Source organism: Elgaria multicarinata, chromosome 5 (assembly GCF_023053635.1).
Source record: "Elgaria multicarinata webbii isolate HBS135686 ecotype San Diego chromosome 5, rElgMul1.1.pri, whole genome shotgun sequence".
Lineage (NCBI taxonomy): Eukaryota > Metazoa > Chordata > Lepidosauria > Squamata > Anguidae > Elgaria > Elgaria multicarinata.
Genome location: NC_086175.1, coordinates 113,690,495 through 113,712,785, shown reverse-complemented (window position 1 = coordinate 113,712,785; position 22,291 = coordinate 113,690,495). Strand labels below are relative to the sequence as shown.

At 39.0% G+C, this 22,291-nt stretch overlaps 1 protein-coding gene across 5 annotated transcripts in view; it reads left to right on the top strand.

Annotated features, from left to right (window-relative positions):
• The window catches only part of ZMYM2 (zinc finger MYM-type containing 2), a 75,009-nt gene extending 72,476 nt beyond the window's left edge, over positions 1–2,533 (top strand). For all 5 annotated transcript variants that reach the window (XM_063127047.1, XM_063127050.1, XM_063127049.1 and 2 more), the window contains 2 exons: positions 346–469; positions 1,642–2,533. In XM_063127047.1, coding sequence (XP_062983117.1) covers positions 346–469; positions 1,642–1,834 — 317 coding nt within the window. In that variant the 3' untranslated portion in view covers positions 1,835–2,533. The remainder of the gene's footprint in view (positions 1–345; positions 470–1,641) is intronic.
• Positions 2,534–22,291: the final 19,758 nt, after the last annotated feature.

Genomic DNA, 22,291 nt, shown 5'->3' with positions numbered 1-22,291 from the left:
GCTGGATCTTTCCTGGGAAGTCTGTTCTGTAAAAGTGCCTCACTGTGTAAACATGGCATTGGTAAAAGTCACTGAAAGAACACTTTAACTGTATAAAATAATAGCCCCAAATCTCATTTTAGGAGACTGCAAAAGTTTTAAACTGTTTTTATATATTGTTGTAAGCCGCCTTGGGAGGGCTTCTGCCCTGAAAGGTGGCCAAGAAATGTTTTAAATTAATTAATTAAATAAATAGTAGTTGCAACTTCATGAGATTGTAGCTTTTCAGCTTGCAGTCCATTAATTCTAGTCTGAGTGTCTCTTTTTTTTTTTTTCCAATTTCCTTTTACGTGTTTCCCATTTTAGAAGATAAAATTACTACTGGAAAGAGGAAGCATGAAGATGATGAGCCAGTATTTGAACAAATTGAAAACACAGCAGATCCCTCTAGGTGTCCTGTAAAAATGTTTGAATGCTACTTATCTAAGAGGTATTTAAAAAATGATGATGATGATGATGATGATGGTGTGCATAGTAAATCTGACTCTTGACTGTTTCTAATGTATAGTATTATAAATTGCTCGGCCTTTTAGCAGAAAGGGCTGCTTTCAGCATAAGAAAACATCCCCAAAGAGACAGAAATGTAGGTTTGCTATATCAATATTAATAATTGCAACCATGCTTGGTAAGAGCCTGCACCTAAACAGTCTGCACCCATATCCAGCCACCTCAGCCAGTCTGTACAACACCAGAGATCCATAATGGCTCTCTGTCTGCATGACTGTAAGGGCTCGGGTCTTCTCACACTATCCTTTGTTTTTTTAAATAATTGCAACACGTCTGCTTCTGGCTATCTCTCACACCAAATTACCTCACACCAAAGTCATTTTATTTCTAGCTGTATCTCCCTTGCTTCAGCTGAAAGGCCAATAGAGGGAGCACTGGGCATGTATTGGAAATCTCACAATAATCATGACATGAGACACAGAAATACAACAGTATACTATTACCTCTAGTCTGGTGACTTCAGTTGCTTCTCTGTGCTTCCAGGTGGGATTGGGATGTTTTATCAATTAAGATTCTTCTCCCCAGTATGGAGGGTGAACAATATACATATATACAATATATATATTGTGGAATATATATATTGTACAATATACAATATACACTAACATTTTAGAGATGCTGATTTTAATGAAGCACATGTCTAGAACTTCTCACAATGTGGATTATGCTTTAAGTACTGGATTTCATGTTATAAAATCCTTAGATGACATTCAGTAGGTAGTTGTTCTTCTATTTTGACATATTTCTAAGTCAGAGGTTTGTATCTAATTGCAGCTTTGCCTTAACAGACAGTGCTTCTGCTAGTGCAAGTCAGGACACTATCCACTTAAATCCACCCCACCCCCCATCCCTCCCAAAACATTGCTCCTGAGAGCTGGGCTACTTTCCAGAACAGATTGGGATACAGTGTGGAGAATTGTGGCAGGTAAGGGAAGGCCACAACTTGCATGAGCAGAAGCATTTTAGGCTAAAAGAAAGCCATCATTGGATACAAGCTTAAAATTGCACTTGTACACTGATAGCATCTATATGCAATATATGTGCATTCTCTTCCTTTAAGCTTGTACTTTTCTAAACTTTCCTTTTCCCTTTCAGCCTGCCAAATCTCAATCAAAGGATGGATGTGTTCTATTTGCAGCCAGTCTGCCCAGTTTCCTCTGACAGCCCAGTCTGGTACACCTCCACCTCAGTGGATCGCAATACTTTGGAAAACATGCTTGTACGGGTTCTTTTAGTAAAAGATATTTATGAAAAAGACAATTGCGAACTGGATGAAGACATAGATTAAACACTTCCCAAACTCTTCATGGAAAAACACACACAACAGCATTAGCTAGTCAAGCTGCTAGATTTTTATTATGGAAAAAGGAAAACATTTCAAGTTTACTCTTTGTTTAACACGTTTTGTAGCAGTGTGCCCTCAGCTGGGTATTACCATGTAAATAATCTGTGAGAGAAAGTGGCCATTATTCTACATAGTGGTTTTAGGATACTTAACAAATACATTCATTTTTAATTATTATTTATTTGGTTAGGTATGTTTGTAACTTTTTACATTGCAAAATTTTAATAAGAATGTGCCATGGTTTTTTTGTTTTTATTTTTTGTTTTGGTTTTTTGGGGTGGTGGTGGGGTCATGGTAAGCCACATCCATATTGCACAACTTCACTGTTGCAGAGCTTCCTTGAAAGAGAGTCGGGGCTTTTACTGGGTTCTGAAACCAGGTAGTTGTGTATGGGTAGCACTACTAAAGTTTAGAACTTGCTGTGTCTTTCAGAATTTTTTAAAGAAATTGTAAACTAATAGGTTTTTTACTCTTAGTTACTGAAGCCTTACGAAGGTTATGTAGAAAGGTTCCATCTTATGTACCAAAAATAGATGAAAGAGAATGCTGTCAATATTGATGTACTGTAATGTGAATCTATACTGGTGAAAATGACTTTTCTTTTGTTGCCCTTATTAAAAAAAACTTAGTATCCTTTCCTTATTTGTGACTCTCTGAATTTCCCCTTACAAATATAGCGTAAATTGGTAGGAGCACAAGCTGAAAGCATGTAGGCCATTCAAACATATTGGGTAGTATGTACAATGCAAAAACTTCTTTTTTCCTTTTTATCCCTCATTATAATTTAATTATTTTTTAAATTTCTATGCTATCCTGCAATGTAAACATTCTCAAGGTGGCGTACACAAGAATAAATTAAACAAATGCAACACAAAATTAACAATATAAAAAAAACATCATACAGCTGATTAAAAATTGGTAGCAATACGAACTTAATAATTTACAAAATTGAACATCTCGGGAAAATAAAAAGGGCTTTGACAATGAGAAGATAGCAAAGTAAGCATAAGGTGCACCTCTCCAGGGAGAAAATTCCATAAATGGGGTACCCCCACTGAGAGTTATAAGTGAAGGTGTCTTACCAGCTCAGTAAAAAGGGACTACTGCATAATGAATCTATTGTTTTCAAGAAATATTTTATTTAGGTCCTTGCTTTGCTGCACTTACTTGAAAATCCATTTTTTCTGGTCATTTACAAGTAATGGGCTAAATCATGTGGAATATTCCTTGCACAGGTACAAGATATACAGAAGGTTTTTGCAGAGTTCTAAGCTTTTCTACACAAAGTGTACAATGGCTGCATTTTGCCTTTGGCAAGTATCCTCACAGAGGTTACTTGCATGAGTAGAAACATTCTTAGGGGTGGGCAGTAAATTTTCACTTCTGGCTGCATCCCCTTGCATCTTATTGAATCCCTCTCTAGAGGATCTCTAACTTCCAGGGGTGGCTCTCTAGGCAGCATGCATTGCTGTGATGGGAAAGGGGTGCAGTCCCAAGTGTTGTGTACTACTACTGAAAAGTCTGTGATAGTATATTACACCTGTATACAAGTACAGAGTAATTCTTGCTTTGCTGAACGCGGGACTAGCTGTGCTGGTTTCCCCTAGCCCTTTTTAAAAATTGTGTCTTATCAGATCTTTTTTCCAGTGCAAGAGAAGGGGAGTGTACAGCATGGGAGGAATTCAAATGTTAAAAATGATGGGGCATTTAAAACGCATTTTAAAATTATGCTTCAGGATAGGGGAAAGGGTATCTTGCTGATGTCCTTCATTTAAATGACGAGGACTACTGGACTGGTAGAAAGGAAGCACACACGCTCAAAGATTTCAAATGCTTTGAATTGGACATGGCAGGTAGGAGTTGATACTCATCACAAACCTCTATAAAAGGTGCCTTGACACGTATTCAGTATTACACGTTGACTTCCTGAAAATACAATGTCCTAAAAACAGAATCAAAACCCTGACCTAAGATGTGTGTAATGTGTTTTACAAATGTACACAGTTTTGTTAATTAGACTCATGTGGAAATGCCCCAGTGATTTCAGTGGTCGTGTACAGAATCTGTGCTGGGGAACGGGGCACAATTGGGCTTCAGTAACAGCTTTTTACTGTCCTGTTGATTATTTTTTACAAACAAGAGTCTTGTGGAATCTTAAAGACTAACAAAAATTTTATAGCATATGTTTTCATGAATTGCACTGAGATGCATCATCGGATGATTATTTTTGTGGCTTTCCAGGTTTAGTGTATATTGATAAAAATCAAGTTACAGGCGTTTTAGGTTTCAGTATTATGTGCAGTGATAGTTCTACTTTCTTGTGTGTTACTTCTTTCCAGACACAGCGATTAAGGGTATAAAACAATTCGGTTCAAATTCGAGCAACCGAAGTATAGGAGTAATTCCATTGAAATCCTTTATGACAATTTAAAGTCTGAGAGATGGGGTTGGAGGCAGTTAACAATGCATCAGCAAGCCACCAAAAAGACACGTAATTAAAAAATTTGCTCAAAAAGAAAAATGTTTTCAGTTGACGAAAACACAAACAAGCCCCATACACAAGCCCCCCTCTGTGTATGCAGGCTCAAAAGTTAAACACTTGAGTATTCTTTTTAAATATAGCTTGTCAAAGGTGAACTTCAGAGTTATGTGTTCAGGAGAATTATACTTGGTTGAATTCATATTAGAAATCTAGTGGGGGTGTTTTAAAGGTTTAATTCAAAAAAGAAGATAAACACTTGTAATAACTAGAGCTCAGGGACTCTTTGCTTTAGAGATTAATATTTTGAGACGCTCAGTAATAAGCTAAAATGCTTAATAAAACCATACCGTTCATCTTGTTTAATTAAGGTATTCTAAACAAGAAGTACTCAACTCGAATTCATCTGCAGTCTTTTTTCTTTAATTTGGTTTCAAGAAATAAATGGGAAATACCTTTCACAGCTATTCTTTCTGTAGTGCCACCTGTGCTTGGCTAGATGTTTTCAACATACTGTGTTTTGAAACATAAATTTGATCATCTATATGCTTCATAGGCTTCCATTGCACCTTATTAACAGTGGTATAGATGTCCTAAAAATAATTGCATTCAGATGTGTGAAATACTCTATAGATATCTTAAAAGAAAATTGAGTATTAGATATAGTTATGCCAACAAATTATGAAACCTTCAGCAAAACAAATTTACACTGTTGATTTTTCTTTTTTAAAAAAAACACGTCGAAGCTGAGGATTCTATTGTGCTCTGTAGTAGACTCATTCCTACATTGGGCATTTAAACCCAATGTAAGCATAACACAGAAGGGGTTATTTGCATGAGTACTTTAGAGACCACCTGTATATAGCATGTTTTCCAAAGAAATTCAACAGTATGCCAGCCGTACAAGCCATTGTGTGCCTGAGCCCATCTCATTTTCTATTTTTAGATGAAGAGATACTCCACGAAAGTATCCCAATCTCTCAAAGCCATTACATAGGAAGCAGCACCTCAGTCTGGTACAGATTTAATGTTCCTGATCTCAAAAATAATCTTTCTTCACCCTTGGTTTGCTTTAACCATGGCATAGTGTTGGACTCAGTGGCCTTATAGGCCTCTTCCAAGTCTATTGTTCTATGATGTATGTTCTATCTACATCGGTACTAACCAGTTTCATAACCAGGGTTTGCAGATCCACTTCAAGCCCTGGTTTCAAACTGGTTGCAAGTGAGGGGAAAAGGATTAGCATTAACCATGGTTAGTGCTGATGCAGACAACATATTGCAACATGGTTAAGATAAATACAGGGTGGGGATTAATACAGAGAGGAGGGAAAGGAGCATATAAGCCAATAGCACTCCCAGTCTCCTAACCATGGTATGGAGATAAGGAATGTGTGTGTACACTGGTTTGTACAGGATAATCTGGTAAAATCAGCTTGAGAGTTGACAGGGTTAGGTCATTGGAAAGATGGACAAAATACATGTGTCTCTTTAATTAAAAAAGAAGTGATTATTCTATGCAGTAAGAGTAATCAGGATTACTGCTGATGCAGTTATTTTTCTGTATATATACTTGCTCTTTTGTATATAAACGTAAAGTGTGTGTTTTTCCCTTCACTTGTCTGTTTCTCTATTCTAGTTTTATTGACTTGTTTTTTTAATAAAATTTATTTTGCTCCTCCTCAAAACAAGACTCAGCAACTTAATTAGTAATAATATTTAATTTCATAAAGTACCTCAAAGGCTACAGCTTAGTATAATGATTAGAGACATCCTTAGATTCAAACTGGGTCTATTTCAGACTCGTAAAATACTATAATACCAGGACATTCTCAAGCATCCATCCTTTTAGGCAATGGCTCTTCCTACTCTGCCACATAGGTTGGATCCAGATTTAGGGCCAAAAAACGATAGAGTGATCTCAATTCGAATTCAGGGTAAGCCATTTAACATCACAGTGATCCAAATATATGCCCCAACCACAGATGCTGAAGAAGCAGAAGTAGATCAGTTCTATGAGGATCTGCAGCACCTACTGGATAATACACCAAAAAGAGATGTTATTTTCGTTACAGGAGACTGGAACGCTAAGGTGGGCAGTCAAATGACATCTGGAATTACAGGTAAGCATGGTCTAGGAGAACAAAATGAAGCGGGACATAGGCTGATAGAATTCTGCCACGACAACTCACTGTGCATAACAAACACTCTCTTCCAACAACCAAAAAGACGGTTTTATACATGGACCTCACCAGATGGCCGACACCGAAATCAGATTGACTACATCCTTTGCAGCCAAAGGTGACGGACATCTATACAGACAGTAAAAACAAGACCTGGAGCTGACTAGTTCAGATCACGAACTTCTTATTGCACAATTTAGAATCAAACTAAAGAGAATAGGGAAGACCCACAGATCAGTTAGATATGAGCTTACTAATATTCCTAATGAATATGCAGTGGAAGTGAAGAATAGATTTAAGGGACTAGATTTAGTAGATAGGGTCCCGGAAGAACTATGGACAGAAGTTCGCAACATTGTCCAAGAGGTGGCAACAAAAAACGTGTCAAAGAAAAAGAAAACCAAGTAGGCAAGATGGCTGTCTGCTGAGACACTGGAAGTAGCCCAAGAAAGAAGGAAAGCAAAAGGCAACAGTGATAGGGGGAGATATGCCCAATTAAATAAAAAATTCCAGAGGTTAGCCAGAAGAAATAAGGAATTATTTTTAAACAAGCAATGTGCGGAAGTGGAAGAAGACAATAGAATAGGAAGGACAAGAGACCTCTTCCAGAAAATTAGAAACATCGGAGGTAAATTCCAGGCAAAAATGGGTATGATCAAAAACAAAGATGGCAAGGACCTAACAGAAACAGAAGAGATCAAGAAAAGGTGGCAAGAATATACGGAAGATCTGTATAGGAAGGATAATAATATCGGGGATAGCTCAGTGTGGTCAGTGAGTTAGAGCCAGACATCCTGAAGAGTGAGGTTGAATGGGCCTTAAGAAGCATTGCTAATAACAAGGCAGCAGGAGACGATGGTATCCCAGCTGAACTGTTTAAAATATTGCAAGATGATGCTGTCAAGGTGATGCACCATATGCCAGCAAATTTGGAAAACACAAGAATGGCCATCAGACTGGAAAAAATCAACTTATATCCCCATACCAAAAAAGGGAAACATTAAAGAATGTTCAAACTATCGTACAGTGGCACTTATTTCACATGCCAGCAAGGTAATGCTCAAGATCCTGCAAGGTAGACTCCAGCAATTCATGGAGCGAGAATTGCCAGATGTACAAGCTGGGTTTAGAAAAGGCAGAGGAACTAGAGACCAAATTGCCAATATCCGCTGGATAATGGAGAAAGCCAGGGAGTTCCAGAAAAACATCTATTTCTGTTTTATTGACTATTCTACAGCCTTTGACTGTGTGGATCATAACAAACTGTGGCAAGTTCTTGGTGGTATGGGGATACCAAGACATCTTGTCTGCCTCCTGAGGAATCTGTAAAACGAACAAGTAGCAACGGTAAGAACAGACCACGGAATAACGGACTGGTTTAAGATTGGGAAAGGAGTATGGCAGGGTTGTATACTCTCACCTTATCTATTCAACTTGTATGCAGAACACATCATGCGACGTGCTGGGCTTGACGAATCCAAGGCTGGAGTTAAAATTGCAGGAAGAAACATTAACAATCTCAGATATGAAGATGACACCACTTTGATGGCTGAAAGCGAGGAGGAGCTGAGGAGCCTTATGACAAAGGTGAAAGAAGAAAGTGCAAAAGCCGGGTTGCAGTTAAACCTCAAAAAAACCAAGATTATCAATCAACTAGCTTGATTGATAACTGGCAAATAGAGGGAGAAAATGTGGAGGCAATGACAGACTTTGTATTTCTGGGCACAAAGATTACTGCAGACGCTGACTGCAGCCAGGAAATCAGAAGACGTTTACTTCTTGGGAGGAGAGCAATGACAAATCTTGATAAAATAGTTAAGAGCAGAGACACCACACTGACAACAAAGGTTAAAGCAATGGTATTCCCCGTAGTAACCTATGGCTGCGAGAGCTGGACCATAAGGAAAGCTGAGCGAAGGAAGATAGATGCTTTTGAACTGTGGTGTTGGAGGAAAATCCTGAGAGTGCCTTGGACTGCAAGAAGATCAAACCAGTCCATACTCCAGGAAATAAAGCCAGACTGCTCACTTGAGGGAATGGTAATAAAGGCAAAACTGAAGTACTTTGGCCACATAATGAGAAGACAGGATACCCTGGAGAAGAGGCTGATGCTAGGGAAAGTGGAAGGCAAAAGGAAGAGGGGCCGACCAAGGGCAAGATGGATGGATGATATTCTGGAGGTGACAGACTTGACCTTGGGGAAGCTGGGGGTGGCGACAGCCGACAGAAAGCTCTGGCGTGGGCTGGCCCATGAAGTCACAAAGAGTTGGAAACGACTGAACGAATAAACAACAAATCTGGACTGGCAGAAGCAGCCTTTTGTACTTTCTCTTCTTCACAGCAACCCCTCCAGCCCTCTGAAAATGCTATACAGAGGGTTTAAAAAAAGGTTTCCCTGAAAATAGTATACCCTCAATAAAATATAATAAAATAAAGGTATATGTTCTCACGCTGATAAAGGGAACTCATGTTTTCTGAAGTGTTTTCTATGGATTTAATAATGCAATACTTCCTAGTAAGTCCCTCAGATTCCTTTACAAGAAAACCCAACTATCTTGTAAAAGAGACTGGCTTGTACCATCATTCCTTCTAACAGTGAACCCGAATGGTGAGTGTTGACAAGACTGAAGCCAAAACAGGCTGCAGAATTAAGAGGAAGGTATCGGTATACTCAGGAGACCTCTGAGGTTTGCAGGAAAAACCTAAAGCAGCACACCCTGAAAGGGACAACTACAAAACTCCCTCAAAAACTTATGCTTAGTAGCTAGAAAAACAGTGGGGAGGGGGTTGCCTCCTTGAGCTCCTTATAGTAGCCTGGAGAAAGGTCTGATAGGCAGGCAGATACCTCGAACTGGAGCACTCCTGTGGAAATGTACTATAACAATTTTGTGGCAAGCCCCACTTGTGACCACTATTATCTTTAAAAAACAAGTTCCTGGAAACGTGAGGCAAAATGAGACAGCCTGCCTGAGGTGGCTGCTTGTGAGGTAACGTTTTATTTGTATCATTGTGGGGAGGGAGGAAAATTAGATTTTCTGCCTCAAACACGGCAATCTCTTGGGCTGCTTTTCAGTTCTCCACCCAAGAAGTCTGCACTCTAGTCACTGCAGTCTAATAGCAAATGGTTCAACTCAGTAAAAGCAGTTGTTGTCCATACTGTTAAATCTGTGTAAAGGAAGAGGATGGGCATTGTAGTCCAGCTATCTTGAAGGCTCTGGATTGGGGAAGGCTGACATAAACCTAGATATAAATTTGTTCTTTGGGTATCTCTGGGAACCTAAATTAACAAAGAATATAGACTTAAAACCTACTATATCATGTTGAATGGTGTATAATATATTAAGGTAGGAAGGAGAGGAAAAACTATTAGAAGTATATTCTCCCAAAGCAAACAACTAGATTAAATTGCTTGAAAGTCCTCTTTTTTCCATTCCATAGAAAAAGAACCAGTTCAAATGTTGACAAACTGTTGTTTTTTAAGCACCTCAGTTTTATAAATGATTTGCCATGACATGGAATGTGGGGGGGAAAGCCAAGGAGGTGTGGGCTGGGGCTTCCAGATTTATTTTGACCTACAACTCCCATCATTCCTCACTATTGCCTATGCTGGCCAGAGCTGATGTGAGTTGTAGACCAAAACATCTGGAGTGGCCCATCTCTGGATTAATATCTGATTAGGGCTGGGGAGACTGAGCTTCAAATCATTGTTCAGCCATGAAGTTCAGAGGGTGACCTTAGGCCACTCATTATCCTTCCGCCTAAACTACCTTGCAGGGTTGTTGTGAGAATAAAATTAAGGGGAGAGAGAACCATGTATAAATATAATAAATAAATATATAAGAAGTTTTTGCCAGCGCCGGCTCCAGGTTTCTCAGGGCTCTTGGACAAGACACCCTCAGTGATTCCCCTCCCTCAGTGAGTATACCTTCTCACCACTTCTCCCTCAGTGAGTAGACCTTCTCACTATCAGGTGCTATTGCTCATCCTCTCTTTCCCAGCATTGCAAGCACTTGCTTGCTGAACATGCAGAAAGTTAGTGAGCAAGTAGACAGTGGCATCTACTGCCTTTCCTTCTCATCACCTTTGTTTTCTAGGTGAGAGCGAGACGCAGGAGAACAAGCAAGTTGCAATAGTGAAGAGGAGGAGCAACCTGTCATCCGTGAGCCCCTACTGGGGTGTGGGCCCTCAGCAAGTAACCATCCCTGGTTTCTGTTCCAGAGGTCGAAGCTCCCTTTTCTGCACAAAAGTAATTGCATGGCTCTTTGGATCCTGCCCACTGTATGCGGTGGTTGACTCATGTTTTTGAAAATACAATTAGTTACCTGGTTAGACATGTTTGAGTTAATTCAAAATCCATCAGGAAGAAGGAGGAGGAGGAAGAGGAAGAAGCAGCTTTGTGTTAGACAGGTCAGGGGAGATTGTAGATCCCTATCAAGAGGTGCTGGCTAGACTCCATTTCCTCCCCCCTCCCATTCATTTGTAGCCAGGATGATACTAAACACACAGCTGTGAGTATGACAGCAATTTGCTCCCCTGCATTTTTTGTTTTTGTTCAATCCCTTGCTCTTTTAGCCAGTATAATAAAAGTGCTTCAGTAAGCAGGGTCAAGCGGGATATGCCAGTGAGAAACGTGAAATAGGACTATAGGCTGCGATTATGGGCTCTAATGTGTGATGAATCCTTCTTAATCACATGATACGAACTAATGTCACCATTTTTATTATAAAACAACAGAGCGTTCAGCTGCAGGAGGGATAGAATGGATGACAACTGCATTTTTAAATGTTTTGTTTAAGCAAGTACAGTGTGGCTGGGTTAGACAGCAAGGAAAAATGAAGATGAAATAATGTTTAGTTGAAGGTTAATATTTTAGGGTTCTTACTTCTTTTGAGGCAGGATCTGTGAACCAAAAGCCCTTTACAGCTCTCTGATTAGGAATTGAAGAGTTGCTGTCTGTTTGGTGTAGTGTGAAATCAAAATTTAGATATCAAAGCTTGGTAGTTTGTTAGAGATGTGAAGGCCTTGAAAAATGTGAAGGCCGCGTCCCTCTCATTTTTCTCCCATGGATTTTTGGGGACATGGGGGGAAAGATACCCCCTGAATTTTCTGGGGGTTTACCAGAATGCCCCCCCAAGCCTTCACATTTCTAACTGTTGCTAAAATGTGGTAACAATACTATGCATCATGTTGCTTTGTTTTGTGTATGATTCTTTTAAGATGGTTACTGGTGTGTCAGTGGGCAAGGATCGTGCCAGTTTTTTTCTGTCAGCATGCTGACCAACTCTGTCATCTTTTCGGCACCAGATTAAGACTGCCTTCTACTTCCGGACATTTTAATAGCATCTGTTGGGGGCACTTATGGCAGTTTTATCTGTATTTTATCTTGTGGATTGTTGTTGGGAAGTATAGAAATGAAATGATAATAATAATAATAATAATAATATAAGAAGAAGAAGAAGAAGAAGAAGAAGAAGAAGAAGAAGAAGAAGAAGAAGAAGAAGAAGAAGAAGAAGACGTCAACATGTTCAGCTGTGAATAAGTTAGGAATAACTCATTAAATTATTTGTCAATAAATGTACGTATGAACTAGCTCTGTGTCTTTCATAAAATGTTGGATTTATTTTTCCTCACAATGCCACTGGAAGAGAAGTATGTACAAGTATATCAACATTTAGCAACTCAGTGATGGATGGCCAAACTTCTCAGACACTTCTATTTGCATTGAGGAAAAAAAGAGTTCCTTAGTTCTTTAAATAAAGTCTTGAACTATATTGGAATCACTGGGTTGTTATATCATTCAATAGATGACCAACAATCAGTTGAAGTATATTAAAATTAGAGGTGCCTGATGTATTTACCTATTTATTTTTTGTTACAAATTTTTTAAAAGTTTTTTTTTTAAAAAAAGAAATCACTGGGTGTTTTTGTATACACTTGAAAATTAAGTAATTTCTTGATAAATAGATCTTGTAGGGTCTGGAGTGATGTATGTTGAAGACTCTTCCTCAAAACAGTTTTAGCAATCGTGCTTGCTAAAAGAAAGATGGCCAAACTTCTATTTTCATTGAGAAGAAAGCTCCCCTTAGTGCTTCAAATAAAGTCTTTAATTATATTGAAATTACTGTGTGTTTTGCATTCACCTGAAAATGAAACAATATCCTGATAGTTAGATTTTATGGCCTTAAGTGATATGTTGAGAACTCAGTTCCTCAGAACAGTTTTAGCAATTGTGTTTACTAAAAGATTGGAAAGGTGATAGAATGAGAAGCAATCTTAAGAAGTTTGTTTATTTGATTATGTATATTAAAAAAATCCCTTCCCCCAAAGATAACAGGATGGTGTACATTTGTTTCTTCCCTCACCACCCCCTGTCCACATACACAAGCTTTATCCCTATATCCCTGAGCCATGTTATTATAGTTTGCAGGTTGTGCTTTGGAATTTGTTAAAATGAAGATATATCCAAAAGCCAGGATGGTTCAGAATGTAAAATGTGGGACTATCTCCTGAGAAAGCTAAGTTCTAATTCCAGTTTGGCCTTGTTCTCATTCAATAGCAACTTGGTAGGTCAGCCTTGTTTGTCCATGTGGACCACTGGTTGATGCAGTAAGTATTCTTCAAATACTTAAAAGGTTGTCACACAGAGGAGGGCCAGGATCTTTTCTTGATCCTCCCAGAGTGCAGGACACGGAATAATGGACTCAAGTTAAAGGAAGCCAGATTCCAGCTGGACATCAGGAAAAACTTCCTGACTGTTAGAGCAGTGTGACAATGGAATCAGTTACCTAGGGAGGTTGTGGGCTCTCCCACACTAGAGGGATTCAAGAGGCAGCTGGACAAGCATCTGTCGGGGATGCTGTAGGGTGGATTCCTGCATTGAGCAGGGGGTTGGACTCGATGGCCTTGTAGGCCCCTTCTAATTCTGCTGTTCTATGATTCTATATCTCATAGGGTTTGATTGTCTTCTGTCTTGCTATGGAGCAATGCCATGTTTCCCCATGCCTTGAAATCTTCATGGGAGGAGGTTTTAAGAACATAAGAAGAACCTACTAGATCAGACTAAACGCCCATGCATTCACCATCCTGTTCCTCAGAGCAACCAATAGTAATGGCTGAGAATTTAATATGGCTCATTTTTTGTTTGCTTGTTTGTTTGTTTTAAATAAGAATCCACCAAAATTGCAATTTTTTTCCATAAATAAATGGAAAAAACTTCAGATTTAAAAAAAATCCAAATGTGGCAGAAAGCAAAATGTGCAAATTTGTCCATCCAGGCATCTTTTAAAGCATATTATAATTGGATATTATGACACTTTTCTTTCCACCCTAAAAATGATTTGTCGTTTCCCTTAGTGACTCTAAGTTGTTGCCATTAATATGTTTAGTTGTTTATATATTGATTCACAATTGCATTTAAAATTCAAATGCACAAATGTTTTGCAATATACAGACTAAGAAAGAGAAATCCTTAGTCTGGGACTAAGATTACAATGTTTGGGATTGTTTAGCTTTGAAAAAAGGCAAGTAAGGGAGACATGATAGAAATGTACAAAATCATGCATGGTGTTGAGGAAGGGGATAGGGAGACATTTTTCTCCCTCTCATAATATTTGAACCAGAGTCATCCCATGAAGCTGATTAGTGGGAGATTCAGGACAGATAAATGGAAGTACTTTTTCACACTGTGCATAGTTAAATTATAGAATTTGCTACCACAAGATGTAGGGATGGCTACCAAATTGAGATAGATAAATGAATTGAGGATAAGGATATCAATGGCTACTAGTGCGGATGGCTATATGCTACCTCCACTATCAAAGACTGTATGCCTATGTACCAGTTGCTGGGGAACATTTATATCCTATTTGGGGGTTTCCCACAGGTACCTGCTTGAGTACTATGTTAACAGAATGCTAATGAGATGAACCATTGGTCTGATCCAGCATGGCTCTTCTTATGTTTTTAAGTCAAAAGGTTCCCCAACGCCTATAAATGAAAAGAGAACAGTTTTGTTGGAGAGCTGGGAATAACGCTAATTCCTTTAACCGCTAATGTGGTCATTTCATGTTGCATGATTTGAGAAGAATGTAGCATAATTGTTTTAAGCTGTCATGGCTCTTAATCACACAACCTATGAAAATATCTAGTTAACACAAATATTTTCAGTTGAGTTGGTTTGTCATTTCCCACAACTTTTCACAGTGCTGGCTATCCCCAGATGATCCCCAGTTGAGCCACAGTTTACTTAACTCAGCCTATCCCTGTTGCTTACGTCTGCAGTTTGTGAAAACTGCAATCCACGAAAAAACACACTGTAAGCCATCTAAATACTGTTTGAGGTAACTGGTAATTCAAATGTATGAGCCTTTAGAGAAGAACAGGTTTTTGTTTTTAACTACGAAATATGAGGTCATTAAAATGGGGCTCCTATATGCTTGTGTGTGTTGTATTTCTTATTTAGAAAGACACACTGAAATGGGTCGGGATGAGTAGGACTTCAGTTTGAAGTATGTTTGGTCTGTATTTTTAAGCAAACTGACATTAATTCATACTTATAGACTAATATGTGGATCAGAACACAGTTATCCTTTGATTACACACATCTCCAAATTTTGTGATGTAGTTCTCAGTTCAAATTTGCATACAAAAATGTATGTTAGGGTGGCTGCATATAAAATGCATATATTAGGGAAACTTGCATACAAAATGCTTATGTTAGGGGTAATCACATACAAAAATAAATGCAAATTTTAGTGTACTTTTTTTTTTAAATTTGCACACTGATACGGAAATTGAATGCAAAAAGACTTATGACTGCCAAACTGGCATAGACCAGAAATAGTCTGATTCACTCATTCCTAGTTTGAAGACCTTGACTTTTTTTTGTTCTTTTTCTTAATGAAAAGGAGTTGATTCCAGATTGTCTTCAGAGCTTCTAAAAAGGATAGCCTATAAAACTGTGTCATTTAATAAAAAAGAATAAGTTGCCTATGTGTCACCATAAATGTGATACTACCCAAAAAAAGGAATGTTTCTTTGTTTGTGTATCAGACATGTGAATGGATACAAAATAGATTCGTTTTTCTGGTATGGAAGCTGAGTTAAGCAGAAAATCCAGACTGGACTGGAGTGGAAATTAAGCTCTTCTTCCATCGGTTCTTGATTAGATCCACAGGATAAAACATCTCCAATGTGTATGCATTATTTCATTGTTAAATTTGCCTTGTCTGTAAACCTGCCAAGCCCAGGGCTTTGGAGTTTGCCCCTCTATGGCTGCAGTGACATTAACAAAGGCAAGCTTGAACAAAACAGTACAAAATCTTACTCAAGACTCAGTATTGCATAGTAGTTTCTTACAGGTTCTGAAACCTGACTAGTTCCATACAAATCATAATCCAGTGGGAGTGTGGGGCTGATCTCAGGCAGTGTGTGGTTTCTCTTCCAGATGTGCATAAGAATAGACCTATACTAAGCCTCTTTATGGCAGGGGACAGATATGGGGACTTTCCCTTGCCATGTTACAACAGGCTTATCTAGTGGAGCCAGGACTCACAAGGACAGAAAGCCAACACTTTTCTATCATCTGCACCCTGCTCCCCAAATTTCCTGTTCCCACTGAGCTGAGCTGGGGAAAATGAATTTTCCTAGCCACAATACAATTCCCTGTAGTAACGCAAAGCATTTTGGCAGTGGTTTAAGATTAATTAGATGTACAAAAGACCCGCTCCTGGTGGAAATGAAAACTGCTAGAAAGACAGGTTGCTTACCTGTAACTGTAGTTCTTCAAGTGGTCATCTGTGCAGTCACACATATTGGCCCTGCGCAGGTGCAGAGCCCATATGTGTGATGCACAGAGACCACGAAGAAGAACTAGTTTGTGGATACGGATCTTTTGAGACTCCATGGGGGTGTGGCCATGCAGACTGTCATGATGATCACCTGCACTTCAAAATTTCCCACTACACCATTGGGCATATCTGAGAAGATACTATGAACAAGAGGCTCCATGTACATATTGCTCCTGGGAATGGATTTAGGTACCAACAACCAACTCTCCCTCTCCTCAGGTCCTTCTCTATGTGTGGCACTTCCGTATCCTACTCACCTTGTGCTGTGGCCAGGGGCTGGATCCTCCCCATGTTTCTTAAGCACATGTATCCTTTTTTCTCCTCCCAAAGTGGAACAAATTCAAGCCATGGGGTGACACCCCCCCAAGTCCCTGTTTCCCACATAATGGTTTATAGGATCTTGCTGCCTTCTATACCTTAAGCACACAGCTGTAGGCCTCTTCTGACATATCCTTTGCAGTGTGGGACTACCTGTGCTTCTCCCAGGTAACATCAAATAACTGGAATCATGAGGGACAAGACTGCAACGCAGTTCTTTCTCATAACTGTATCTCTCCTCCCAGTATCAAAGGAAATGAGGATGTGGGTGAGAAGAACCAAATTGTGGCTTCATCTCAGTGTCAGATTTTCAACTTTAAGGGCATGGAGATGTGACCGCAGCTTTCACATAATGCTAACCTCAAAGGAGTGGGGGGTTCCTACACAGGAAGCAATTACCATAGTATGTTACTTCCTAGAGCAAAAGTAAGAATTCTCTTTATGGTAGACAAGCTAACAGCTGGACTGTCTGCTTTGGAAAGCATGTTAGAATCAGAAGTCATTTAGTCCAACTCCCTGCCAAATTAAGATATCTGCTACTCCAGCACTCCTGGCTGGTGGCCATCCAGCATCTGGTTAAAAACCTCTTAAGGAGAGTCCACTAACTTCTGAGGCAGTATGTTCCACTATCAAACTGTTTGCACCATTTTCTTCCTAATATTTCATTGTAATTTTAATTAATTTTAATTTCAACTAAAATTAAAGAGTATCCTGTCCCCTTTTTATTTATGATGTAAAGTACAGTGTACATTGATACTGATGTAATAATAATAATAAACACAAATAATTTCTGATGTATGCATATGTTTGTTAAATTTCATTTATAAGAGACAAAGTTATGGTACAAAAGTTTATTTAGTAACAGTTTTGTAAACATTTGAGGTAAATTAACATTTACATCAACTGGTTCTCACAGAATTAATACACAAGGCACTTATTCAAAGACAGCACTTGGAAGAGCTTGCTGCTTTTTGTGTTATTACAAGTCCCTGACTGCCCCAAAAACTCTCTTCTTTTTCTTATGAGGTTTGGTGACATAAAACATGCACATATTAACAGTGCAATTCTATGCATGTTTAGGTAGAAAAGGTCCTACAACTCCCAGCTGGCTGGGAAATGCTAGGAGTTGTAGGACTTTTTCTGTCTAAACATGTATAAGACTGTGCTGTAAATGACCTAAAGCTCCATCCAATGAGCGTTTTATCACACACTCATTACTGGGCACTCATGGATTTTTCGCAGATCCCTCACATGATGTTGTCTGCCTCTTGCATGCCTTCCGCCCCTTCTGGCCTTCCTTGCGCCACAAGAAAATCCAGAAAAAGTCCATTTGCTGCTTTCTCCTGCTGTGTGTGGGAGAAGCAGTGTGATTCCAAGCCTAACTGAATGGGACTCGTGCTCATTGTTTACTTCCTGTTTTCAAACAGGAAGTAACTGAGCAACGAAACCTAGGACCGGAGAAGCCACGATAGCCAGCATTTTTTCCCAGGTGTGATGGAGCTCTAAGTAAACTTTCTTATGCAACCCAATCCTTCAGTGGGGAGAAAGTATGTTAAGAGGGAATACAATTTCTACTTCAAAATTGCAGACATTTATTTCAAATATGCCAACAGTTTCAAAAGCCCAAAATTAGAATGTCGCATAATACGTTTTTGAATTCAAACCTGCACATCCATTCCTGTCTTATGGGAATAATTTCTACTTATGCAATGAACCCACTGGTTTCACAACAAATATCTGTGAGAAAAAGAAACTGGTATATTGTTTGTAGCAAGAAAACAAAAAAATTTTTTTCTAAATACCTTCCACATGAGAACAATGCAGTGCTTCTCAACTATATTTTGATGGGGGATTGGAGTGTGTGTAACTTTAAACTATGGTGGCAATTTGTTCTATAATAGCTTGTCCCTAAACATATTCATATGCAAGTAAACTTTCATTGATTGCAAATACACATTCACATAAGGGCTACTTTATTACAAAAAATCCTTTACAGAGAATTTGGAGGATTTCACAAGTTAATCATAATAATTTATTTCAGTTATCAGAATGATGATTTGGTGCTACATGCGCTGAGAAGAAGCTGCTTGACATTGCTTCCCAGAGCACATGTGCACAGCAAAACAAAAAGCAACTTCCCCCTCATCTTTAGTTGAATGATTGTCATTATTTTTAAATAGCATTCTCAGGGCTTAGAGTTGCATAAGCAGACAACAAGGGATGGGGCCCTTACAATATATAAGCAATGGGGAAGACAAGTCAACTGTAGGAATTATGTTATAGTCTACATGTGATATTTCAGGAGATAGTCACATTGTGATCTGCTTGTGGGATTAACACAAACACCTACACAGAAAGTCCATGTAGGGATTTCATAATATTTAAAGTGTCCCTAAACCTAACTGATGCCAGAGCCATACAGTTTCATTCAAAGGCAACATTCAAGTACAAAAAATGCAATAGATAGTATCGTTTCGATTCCATAATATTATCATGCAGGAAAAGATCTGGAGGGCTCAAAATAGGTGGAAAGCTGAACTAGAGTAAACTGTTAATGCTAGAAAGCCTCATCCTACAAATGTTTACTCAGAAGTAATTTTATTTACTTGCTTTTAAAATGTACTTAGAAATACAGCCTTTGGCCTCCTATTTAACTCACTGGGATTTAGTTAGAACTAGCTTTGCTGGATTGCATACAATGTCCTACATTTTAATTTATGGAGGAGGGAGAAAATCTAGGAATTAGTAGTAAGACTCCAGAGATGTTTATTGTCATTGTCTTATTCATGAAGATGTTATTTTATAACAAAATTCTTCTTTAGGATTAACAAATTGGCATAGCCATTAAAATAATGATGATGATGATAGTCTAAATTTCAAATGCAATATATTTATGCCAGTTGCTGGGAAACATTAGTGGAAGGGGCTATTTTATAGGCATCTGGCTAGCCATTGTGTGGGAAAAAATGCTGGACCAATTAGCCAGCATGATTCTTATGTTCTTAATTCTAAATGGATAAGGATCAAACTCAGGGGTGGGCAACCTGTGGCTACAGCTTCTATTATCCCTCTGCATTGGCTATGCTGGTTAGAATGGATGGAAATTGTAAACCAAAACATCTGGTTTACAGGTCGCCTACCTCTAACCTAACTGCATGTTACAAGGAAAGATTTATGATTTAAATTGCAGATTATGTTGAACAACTGTAGAAAGGCAGAAGAGGGCAGCTGCAATTTCAGGTGGAGAAGTGGCAGGAGGGATGAGGGTGCTGAACCCTTCCTCTGCATGCTCTTACCCTTGCAGCACTTTCCTCAATACATTTTGTACTGTTTTGTCCATCCACGGGCAATGCAAGGTCTCCCTGCACTTCTGATCAAAGCAGTTGCAAGTTTAATATAGACATTCCTCTACCATGAACTGGGGTTTGTTTGCAGGTTAAAGCCAACCAGTTCCCAAGGAGAGAGATTCTCCCACTGCTACCCATAGTAATTCATAAGTACCCTGCTATTCTTAGTGAACTAAACTACAACAACAACACCCTTCTGGCTAGGGATAGCAAATTATAATAATTTTCCTCCGTGATTTATTTCCTGGGAGAAATGTCCCAGTGGGAAACTCCATCAACACAATGATCCCTTTGATGTTTGCTAGCTTAACACTGGGGAAGGGAGGGGAGGGTTCCCTAGATTTCATTCAACACTAATACAGGGAGCCCTGGCAGATTTTGCACTAGCTTTAAGGCTCCTGTACTGACATGACAACAAACACCTATCAGTGTGAAATCAAATTACTTTTAGAGTTACATACTGGATTAATTGGGTCTAATTTGTTTGGTGAATGTTGCTACAGTTTTATAATAAATCAATGCTGTGGGAGAGCATATGCATTTAAAAAAAAGCCTTTCTGTTTTTTGTTTATATTTTAAAATTAAGACTTTTTAATCTACTGGGTAACAATATTCCACACTCCTTATCTATTCACCTGTACAACTGCAGAAGATGAATACTCCTGACTAAAAAATATTGAGTCTGTTATTACTTCCTGAGATCACAATCTTGCAAAGACATAAGGTAGAACTATATGTGATTGGGGCTGAGGTCAGCATCAAGGAGAGGCATAGTCAGGCACCTGCCAAGGGCCCACTCTCCAGCAGGGGCACACTGACAAGAGCCCCCTGGAGTTGCTCCTCCTCTTCATCATTGCAACTTGCTTATTCACTCTGGCCCAGACAACACAGATGAGGAGGAGGAAGAGGAGGAGGAGTAAACGTCACTGTCTACTTGCTCACTGGCTCTCAGCCTGTCCAGCAAGGCACTGGCAGCAAAGATGAGAAAGAGGATGAGGAGCAGTAGCAGCTGGTGACAATGGCGGTGAGAAAGTAGGCTCACTGAGGGTGTCTTGCCCAAGCGCTTTCAAAAATCTGGAGACAACACTAGTGGTGGCAGTCTCATGTGTTGAAATGCAGGTAACCATCAAAGACATTTAAAGGGGGGAGGGGGCTATTCTAAGTCATGAGGAGGTAGATAGGGGAGTATAGTGGGAGGAATATGACAGTAACCTGCCTTTTGAGTCTGCCATCATTACATGTCAACCATTTTTGCACAAGGCTTTTATTGCACAAATGTGATTGGTCACTCATGGAAGCTTGCAGATCCTTTACATGATGTCATCAAGCTCCAGGACGTCTCCTGCGCTTTTTGACCTTTATCCTGCCTTTAAACAGATCGGAGATAACCTGAAAAGGAACATTAATCCGATATGTCAGCTGTGCCATCTAGTGCTGTATAATGAAACATATAGAAGTTCTTGAGAAAGGAAGTCAAAGCATGTGTCCACCCGTGTGAAGGAGCAGACCTAAATCACACAAAGAATCCAGAAGCAGAAGCCCTGGTAAGGTTGCAGGATTTTAGCCTCATGTGGTGAAGCTTATAGTTCCTTCATAGGATATTTTAAAAGTGATACTTACTGCCTACTCTGTATTCAATGGAAATTATTTCCAAATCAGTGTGCATAATTTTACAGCCAAATAACACAATTTAGGCCATGATCTATCATCAGGCATAGCAATTATATGCATTAAATTTTCACTGTATAAAAGAACTTAAGGATAGCTAAATCCATGCAGGATTATGGCCTATATCTGCAGCTTATGGATGCTGCACTACTTAGGGAGGGTTTAAAAATCCAAAGAGAGACAGTTTTAAAATTGAACATCAGCAATGATCAATGCCGCTCTTTTATTTGATATAGTTATGGCACATTCAAATTCTTAAAGTCACTTATGAATGTTGATTGGTTCTTAAGTTAACTGCTTTCTAAGTTTGTTGAAAAATGTAAACTGAATTTTTTTATTTTTTAAAAAAATAGGGATTTCATACATATTTCCAAATGTTCATACATACACATTTACACAAAGGAGATTTGTGAACTGCTCTCTTAATATTCTACTTTCAGTTCTTACTTAACATCTAGGGTGCTTCCTGATGAGGCTTTTATGGTACCATTGCTTGCCTGTTCACAGGAGGGTCTAGATGACATCATCTTCTACTTGTGACCCCCCTGTGTTTTCTTA